Here is a 9,858-nt window from a genome sequence, read left to right as displayed (position 1 = left end):
GGTCACAATACAGAATGGAATTTATTCATCATTCAATTTGACAATGCTGACATTTCTATCACTTAATCAGTAGGAACTTAATCTTGTTTCCTGAAATAACACACACAATGAATAATTCCATGAACACTTCAGGTACCACTCCAGCTGGACCTGAAGTGAGGGGGACAAACAAGAAGAATGTAGATGACAAGTAATAACACAACAGCAATAAGGCATCACTGAATAGGCTCTATGCACAGCAGCCATATTGTAAAGAAATTGGGCCTCTTCTTACTTCCTTCACAGGTGTTACCAATGATACTAATGAAGGCTCTATTCCATTCTGGTCAGGGTGCTGATATCGTGCATGTTGGCTCACTAGAAACACTCCATTTTGGTTCCCAAATGGCCCCTTATGGTGGGTGTGTAACTCTGAGAGTGTACAAATGGAACCAAATGGACCCGTAAGGGTACATTTGGTTCCATTTGTACACTCTCAGAGTTATGGGGGTCCTTGAAATAAGACAACCACTATGCCACACTAAATGGAACGGAGCCTTAATTAGTATCATTGGTAACACCTGTGAAGGAAGTAAGTAAGGGGCCCAATTCATTCCCAATATGGCTGCTGTGCATAGAGCCTATTGGCTAGCAGATGTCAACCTTGTGTCATTTTATTATGTTATGTAGCCATGATCGAGTTCACCCGTCTTGCCATGGATTTGTAATCCTGAGTGTTAAACTCTTAACACACCATAGCCTGGCTCCAGCCCCTGAATCGGAGTGAAACTAAATGAAAATTCAGGTCGAGTGTCAGGCTCCTCAACACCATGTGTGCTCCCTGGAGGAAGTGGAGCGAATGTGATCCGTGTGGAACTAATGAGTATTGATTGAGTGATGTACTTTATTTAGTAAGACATGAGAACAACAGTACATGGAAGTACAATTCACGATACAAGGTCTACTAAACTTGTTTAAAGCACTAAGCTTGTTTAAAATGAGATCCCCACGCACACAAATCATGATGACATTTAAGAGACAGACAGATATACACACTACTATACAGAATGTCATACAATCAGCTTACAGGTTACTGGTATGAAATATAAGAAGTACAAGAAAAACAGTGTGGGGGGTTTAGGTTAAGACTTTGACAGGGGCCAGTTTGGAATTGCAGCCTTCTGAAGGTGTTTATTTAGGACAGTTTTGAAAGTGAGTAGGGTTTTACACTCCTTTAAATAGGGCATTCCACATTTTTGTTGCATAGCATGAGAACGAGTTCATTCCCTTTGTTGTGCCAAATGTGGGTTGAACATGATCCGTGTAACTAGTGAGAAATTCATATTTTACTAAAATACACATATTCTACCAGAACTGCCCCCCTTCTCCCTCCCTCCCTGTGGGGAAGGCCATTCTCGCCTATAAATAATAACCTTGCGTCACCAGGCTTCTTCGCTTTACAAGCTGTTTGTGAACTTATCTGTGCTACACATTCACTGTCTCTTTAAAACCACTGCCTCCTGCAAACATCCAGGAAGTCACTCCCTTTGCCTCTCCCACTCTTCTTCAGAAGAAACGAAACTCAGAGCTGTTGTTTGTTTTCTCTCCCAGTCTCTCTTCAGAGTTAACCAGAGTGTTGTGTGTTTTCTCTCAGTGTGAGTGTGGTTGTCAGTCAAATGGCACAACAGCAACAGACATGTGAGCTGGACCAGGACCAGTTCTGCTGCCCTGTCTGTCTGGACCTTCTAAAGGAACCAGTGACTCTACACTGTGGACACAGTTACTGTAGAAGCTGTATTGAGGGTTACTGGGACCAGTATGAGGAGACTGGAGTCTACAGCTGTCCCCAGTGCAGAGAGACCTTCAGTCCCAGACCTGTTCTGAGGAAGAACACCTTGCTGGCTGAGGTGAGATGACCTTACAAGTTACAACCACACATTAAACTACGTGTTCTGCTACAGAAAACTCCTTGTTACCTATTTTGATAGATAGTACTCATTCTATGCACATACTGTACTGTATGTTGGTTACTTGTTGTCTCCGCCAGGCCGAAAGGCATGGCGAGAGAGTATGTTTTACCCTCTGTCCGTCCGTCCGTCCGTCCTGTCCGTCCGTTAGCAGCTAATCTCTGGCACCGTTGGCCCGGCCGCTGCGAAACTGCACGCACACTCCCTGGATGCCAATTCAGAACCTCTGGCCCAAATCTTTCAGATTGGCCTGTTATAGCGCCACCAGGAGGCCGATATGTGCAAAACACATTTATTGATGCAAACATCCAAACATCACACAAATCGGTACACAGATCTCTATAGTCATGTGATCAACACAGATTTATCCGATTTCCCATATTCCATCCTGATTGCCTAAGATTGGCTTCCAAAGTTTGCAGGATTGGTCCGTTTTGAACAAAATGCCTCAAATCATGAACACAGCTTGTGATTTCCGTGAAATTGCACACGCACATTTCTATTAGGCCGAGGAAGAAATGCCACCCTTGTCACATTTGCCCGCCACCAGCAGGTCTAATTTAGCAAAACACATTTTTGGAACAAAATGCCTCAAATCATGAATGCAGTGTCCGATTGCAGTGAAAAGCCCTTGAACAAATGGCACCCTTTTCACATTGGCCTATTATAGCGCCACCACAATAACGTACCTGACCTGGCGGAGACCTGTGCTCCAAGGAGCACTTTTTCTAGTTCACATTGTTATGTATATTGATACATTAATGATATAGTGTTTGTTCACAAATACTATAAGAATGTTATTAAGATAACGTGTTAGACCAGTGGTTCTCAAAGTGGGGTCTGGGGACCCCCAGGGGTCCATGAGGGGGTTCCAGGGGGTCCCCAACAAAATGTGTTAAGAGGGTATCAAAGTCTGTTTAACCACTGTTTAACCTCTTCGTCAGCTATTTGAAAATTGACGATCTACAAGCTCACAATGCATCGCAACGTTAAATGCAATATTTTTTTTTTACATTTTAACTACATAAATCCTGTATGGGAGTCCTTGGCACTAAATACGTTCAGATGGGGGTCCCTGGACAAATATTAATTTGGGGGTCCTTGACATGAAAAAGTTTGAGAACCACTGGTTTAAACAGATGCTAGGTTTGATGTTATCTTATTTTCTTTCAGTCTACAATACGTTATGCTGTCATTTTGTTGACTACGGTAATTCATTCTGCACTAGATCTTTGACTGTGTTAGTCACTGGTTAACCATTAAACTCTAGCTTCCCTATTATTGGCATGTCATTCACTGTAGGCAAACATAATAGCGGATACAGTACATTGGGTTCTAGTGGTTAAGAGTGTCTGCTAAATGCTTACGTTGCAAATAACATCATTAAAGATTATATTTTATAATTTATATTATATTATATAATTTTAACAACATAAAGCAATCAACTTTATGGAATGCAAAAGTTCAGAACCACGGTGTTCAGATAATGTTACAATGATCTCACTAGATTAACCTACTGTAATTTCTCATTGTGTTTATCACCATGAACCTCACAATGACTGTGTGTATTTGTCATCAGTGAGTGACCTCCCCTCCTCTTCTCTTTACTTCCAGGTTGTGATGAAGCTGAGCAGTACAGGAGGTCAGCAGTCTTCCGTCTCTGCTGCTCTGCTGTACGCCGGTCCAGCAGACGTAGCCTGTGATCTCTGCACCGGAGCCAGACGTCGCAAAGCTCTCATGTCTTGTCTGGCGTGTCTGGCCTCTTACTGTGAGACTCACCTCCAGCCTCACTACAATGCTCCTGTGTTGCAGAAGCACAAGCTGGTCCCAGCCACCAACAAACTGCAGGAGAAGATGTGCTCCAGTCATGACAAGCTGATGGAGGTGTTCTGTCGCACAGACCGCCAGTGTATCTGCTATCTGTGCATTCTGGATGAACATAAGGGCCATGACATGGTGTCAACTGCTGCAGAGAAGGCCGAGAAACAGGTAGGACCTCGATCACTTGAAGACAAATCATGAGATAGATCATGTTTTAAAGATAGAAGTAGAACTAAATAACCATGTCAGAGACATTAAAAGCACAAACCAGGGTGTTTAAATATAAAAAGTATAAAAAATAAAAAGTATTAAAGGATGAAGTACACTCATTTTGGACCTAATGAAAAACTTTTCATGAATCATATTTCACGTCCGTTAATCTTGCCCCTGCAAAAGTGGATTTTGGAGAAGTTACACAGTTGATTAAAGATGACGTGTGGATCCAAACTAAACTGTCTGCCATTTCACTTGGCTTTACCCTGTATTCTCTACGAGTTCTCTGGATATAATTGGTATTCCAACTTGAAAATGTGCTTTGTTTACAAGCCAAACTGTCTCTTCCTGTTTCTTGCAGAAACAGCTGGTGACAATTCAGGAGGAAGTCCAGCAGAAGATCCAGGAGAAAAGGCAGGAGCTTAAAGACCTGAGACAGGTCATGGAGGCCCTGAACGTGAGCTGATATAATGATAATAGTTCTTGTTCTTGTGTTTACTGTGATGCTATATGGAGGAGACAGTGCCTTGTGTAATCAGAAGCACTAAAGAAGTGGTTCTCAAACCTTTTCATGTTAACCCCCCAATTAATATGTATTTGGCTGCGACCCACATTTGAAGATATTTGAGTGTCAGCAACCCACATATAAGATTTGTGTTGTGCAAAATGTTTCACATTCTCTCAAGATGTTTTCAAATTAGCAGTTCTACAAGCTCACAATAGTTTGTGACGCGTTTGCGATGTGTTGTGCACTTTTAGAACGTCTATTTTCAAATAGCTGACGTATACAGGATTATGGTTGTTTTTTATGCTATATTAACTCATTTGGCTGAAGGACCCTTGAGGTCCACTGCAATAAAGTACCCAGAATGACAGTAAAGAACAGTGACAGTAAAGAATCCATCATATCATGGAACTTACTTCTGGAATGGTCAGTGCTACAGAAACATGACGACTAATAACTGTGTGTGTGTGTGTGTGTGTGTGTGTGTGTGTGTGTGTGTGTGTGTGTGTGTGTGTGTGTGTGTGTGTGTGTGTGTGTGTGTGTGTGTGTGTGTGTGTGTGTGTGTGTGTGTGTGTGTGTGTGTGTGTGTGTGTGTGTGTGTGTGTGTGTGCGTGCGTGTGGCAGAGCTCTGCAGAAGCAGCAGTGGAGGCCAGTGACAGGATCTTCAGTGAGATGATGGTCTCCATTGAGAGAAGACGCAGTGAGCTTAAAGAACTGATCAGAGATCAGCAGCAGACTGCAGTGGCTCAGACTGAGGCTCTCCTCAGGCAGCTGGAGGACCACATGGAGCAGCTGGAGAGGAGACATGCTGACCTGGAGGAGCTGTCCAACACCGATGACATCATCACTTTCATTCAGGTTCCACACATGGCATTTTACTGTTTGGTTTTGACTCATTTAGGAGAAATCAGCTTCATATTTAATTTCATTCCATTCCATCATGTCATATTATATTACATTACATCATAGTATACTACATGACATGGCATAACATGACATTATTAATGATGGTAGTTACTAATACTACAGTATCGGATCTGTATCTGGTACAGACCAGAACAACAATGTCAGAATTAAGCTTGTCACAACTATTACATAATCGCCTAATCACAATTATTTGACATAAGCACAATTATTTTAACACTACCGTAATTTCTCACAATTTACACAATTATAATTGTCATAATTGGGTGGGGTTGGCGAAAGGGCCTACTCTGTGTGGAGTTTGCATGTTCTCCCCGTGTCTCCTAGGGTAGTTAATACCCTCACAAAAACATGTAGTAATCCTGGTCGCTATACCGCCTCCCCCATGACAGCCGGGGCGCCTGATGGAGGGGAAGGGAACTGGTTGGAATAACGTGTTCCTTCCACGCGCTACGTCCAACCAGGGAAACTCCCCCCTGTCAGGTGACAAGAAGGTCAGTTGGCTCTCATGCACTGAAGGAAGCATGAGCTCGGCCCTGGCCTCCCTAGCTGTGGGGGACTGGTGTAGCGCTGGTGTAGGGCTGGTGTAGCGCCCAGGATCACTTAGGAAATTGGCACCGGGTGAAAAAAATGGGTTACAAAAATCGCGGGATAAAAATTATTCAAAAAAAAAAAAAAAAAAAAAAATAAATAATTGTCATAATTGTAAACATTTTCCAAAAATAGCAGATCTACAAGATCAGCTTCTGAGCTTGTAGAAATAATTATTTTGAAAGTATAACATCATTCAATATCTGCTCTGTACAATTTGTGTTCGTAGATTGGAACATAAATTTAATTTTTATTGATATGCCAAAAACACAGTTGCATTGTTAATCACAATCATTTGTATGAGAATTAAAGACAAATTCAATTCATCATCATTTATTAATGAGAACTTTTACTGATAGTTTGTCTACAGTTCGACTGGATGACAGTGTGTGTGTGTGTGTGTGTGTGTGTGTGTGTGTGTGTGTGTGTGTGTGTGTGTGTGTGTGTGTGTGTGTGTGTGTGTGTGTGTGTGTGTGTGTGTGTGTGTGTGTGTGTGTGTGTGTGTGTGTGTGCGCGCGCGTACTGGTACAGGACATCAGCTCAACTCCACCGATTGTGATCAATGTAAGTATCTATTGATCTCTTGCTGTCTATACTGGTTCACTTGTCTCTCTCCAGAGTTTCCAGTCTCTCTCCAGTTCCAGTGGATCTCCAGTCTCACCCAGTGTGGTCATCTGTCCTCCGAGGTCCTTCACAGATGTGATTGATGTCGTGTCTGGTCTGAGAGACCAACTAGACAACATCCTGAAGACAACTTGGCCAGAGACATCAAAGAGAGGTGAGATTTAAATGTGTTTCTCGTTTTTCTAACCAGCCATCATAGAAAACATGGATTGATGAAGTCAGAAGGCAACTGGAGAGATTTGAACTGAAGCAGACTGATGGTACACAGGTTGGCTGTCTGTCAGATTAGACAGTACAATTGAAGAATTTAAGCAAGAATATTCCTCAAAGGAGAGGTTAGGGTTAGATTTAAATGTCTTTATTGTTTTTTAACCGGCCCCTGCTGTACAGTACATTATTTAGTGTTGAAACAGTTTGTACAGGCGGAAGTATGTCTGGGAAGGCTACTGAAGCCTGTAGTATGGGGGCAGTAAATTAGTGTGACATATGTTGCATGTCATCCGCTACAGTATATAAATGCACCATTTACCATTTTTTAAATTATTATTATTATCATTATTATAATATTTGTGTTCTTAATAAATTATCTAGAGGAGTTATCTCTCTTGATTGGATGAAATGTTTTGTTTACAAGAAAAGAAAAGAACAAAAGTTGAAAAGGGGAGATATCATATGCTATATATGTGAATGTGCCTTTAAGAGAGCTACGTTACGACACTGCCGTAAAGCAGGTCTGTTATTGTCTTTTACGTATGTTGTGACCTCCTGTAGGCTCACGCTGCATGTTTTGCATGCCCGAAGTCAGCAGTAAAGTCTATTGGATTTTACCCTTTGTGTGGACATTGAAATCCTTTACAATGTCATGATGACCTTTACTGTTTTCTTGTGTCTCCAGTTGATGTTTTACAGCCAGCGGAGCCTCAGACCAGAAAGGACTTTTTACATTGTGAGTCCATGTTGATGCAGGTTCTGAACGTTGAAGTTTCAATCTGATATGTTGTTATTTAAAGCTCTAATGAGTTTGATCTGAGAGACTAACTCTAAACACAATAAGGTTCATGAGGTTTTTCTTTTGTCGTGTGTTCTCACAGATGCCTCTCCTCTGTCTCTGGACATGAACACAATAAGCAAAAAGCTCTCCCTGTCAGAGGAGAAGAGGAAGGTGACTTTAACACAACAACAACAACAACCTTACCCTGATCATGCAGAGAGATTTACTAGATGCACTCAGGTGTTGTGTACAGAGGGTCAGTCTGAACGTTGTTACTGGGAAGTAGAGTGGAGTGGTATAGGGGTTGCTATAGGAGTAGCTTATAAAGACATCCGCAGAGACAGCTACTTTGGAGATAATGATAAATCCTGGTGTTTATGGTGCATTGATAAAAAATACTTGTGCAGACACAACAGTGTTGACACTAAAGTATCAGGGCCTCTCTCCTCCAGAGTGGGGGTGTACCTGGATCACAAGGCAGGTACTCTGTCCTTCTACAGTGTCTCTGACACAATGACCCTCCTACACACAGTTCAAACCACATTCACACAACCTCTCTATCCAGGGATACTACCTTGTTACTATGGAGATACAGCAGAGCTGTGTAAGACATGGTAGACATGTTAAAGGGACATTTCACCCCTGGAAGAAACTGACCCAATGGTAATGAAGTTTAGGACTCAATTATTATTATTTTTGTGAATGATCTGTGTTTTGAGATATATAGTAATCTTCGAACATCTCGTGACGTTATTTACGTCACGAGATGTTACATCATTCCTTTCCGCACTACATGTTGTCTCGACGCGTCATGCAGCCAGCGGACAGCCCCCCACCCCCCTCCTGCCAGAGATTTTAGACACAACAGAACACAGAAAACAGCCCAAACTGCGCATTTGTTCGCGGACCTTTTGTTAAATTTGAAGAGTGACGCATTACTTTACCTGAGTTACATCTTCTGATAGTTGTACTTGAATGTTGACATGAAATAATAATCCTGTGTAGTGTTTCACAAGCGCAAGCGTGAAAGAATCCAAATACAACGTGGAGATGGTAAACAAACTGACTTCCAGTGTTGCCAGATATTGTGAAAGAAATAAGAAACCAGGTCTATGAAAACAAGCCCAAAAGAAGATAACTAAGCCAAGAGCACTTTAACATGGGATAGTATATATTTGAAAAATGCCGATCTACAAGCTCACAACACGTTGCGATGTTACCCATTGTGAGCTTGTAGATCTGCTATTTTCCAAAAAATCTTGAGGGGAAAAAAGTGCAAAATGTGGAGTATTTTTTAATCGTTTAACAACACATATTTGGTTGGGGCTTCCTGGCACAAAATATAATTTCAGATCGGGGTCCGTGGAAAAATACATGAACATCTTTGAGAACCACTGGTTTAAACAACAATCAAAACATTTGGATACAAGCCCAAATATCAACTACATTTTAGAAAGAAGCCGCTTATAATAAGCAGACATGGCAACACTGCCATGCTGTTTCAACGTCGTTGTTGGAGATCCCACCCACACCGCACCTCCCCTGCCACAAGGAGGGGCAGTGCACCAAAAGCATTATGGTCATTGTAGTAATAAGCAGTCCAGTCAAAACCTAGTCAAACACACAGATTTCATTATTTTTCTGGCCATAGGGTGCAAATTTTAAATTGTGCTACTGTTATCTACTACAAATACTATTACCATTGAGTGATTGCAGTTTCTTCCAGGGGTGAAATGCTCCTTTAAGAATACTGATGATGATATTCAGTTGAAAACTTTGTTTTCTTAATTTGATTATAGATTTTCCCTTCTAGATAGCATGTGTAAGAATGATGTGTACAGTATACTACACCATCATGATCAAACAATCCATTTTGTTCCGCTCATTGCATTTCTTTAATAAGCCTGCTGCAGACAATCATTATACAGTATGCCCTGTTATCTTGTTCTCAAACTGGGTTGAGACCCCCAGGGGGTCCCCAAATGATGATAATATGCTTAATGTGCAAAATTGATTTCTCACTCTAAACAAACCAACATACAGTATGTATAGTGTATACAGGGTATCTGCACATTTCTTTCAAGACCTATTGAATACTTCTAAAACGAAAAATAAAATGAGACATTACTGTGTCAAAAGTAATCAACAAACTATACTATAAAAAATGGTCAAACATTGGCCAAATATTACCTGACAAAGAGACAGAAATTGTGAAAATAGCAGATCTACATGCTCACAACGCC

At 41.4% G+C, this 9,858-nt stretch overlaps 1 protein-coding gene across 1 annotated transcript; it reads left to right on the top strand.

The window, feature by feature from the left end:
- Nucleotides 1-671: 671 nt before the first annotated feature.
- Nucleotides 672-8,291, top strand: LOC311040569 (E3 ubiquitin-protein ligase TRIM47-like; the record flags this gene model as incomplete). The annotated part of the gene is made up of 8 exons (XM_084050900.1): nt 672-703; nt 1,652-1,886; nt 3,561-3,935; nt 4,342-4,437; nt 5,110-5,343; nt 6,619-6,778; nt 7,716-7,767; nt 8,023-8,291. 8 exons carry the CDS (start codon nt 672-674, stop codon nt 8,231-8,233), a joined length of 1,395 nt encoding a protein of 464 aa, XP_083907026.1. The 3' UTR covers nt 8,234-8,291.
- Nucleotides 8,292-9,858: the final 1,567 nt, after the last annotated feature.

Source organism: Gymnoscopelus microlampas (assembly GCF_963454915.1).
Source record: "Gymnoscopelus microlampas genome assembly, chromosome: 24".
Classification (NCBI taxonomy): domain Eukaryota; kingdom Metazoa; phylum Chordata; class Actinopteri; order Myctophiformes; family Myctophidae; genus Gymnoscopelus; species Gymnoscopelus microlampas.
This window is presented reverse-complemented; position numbering and strand designations above follow the sequence as displayed.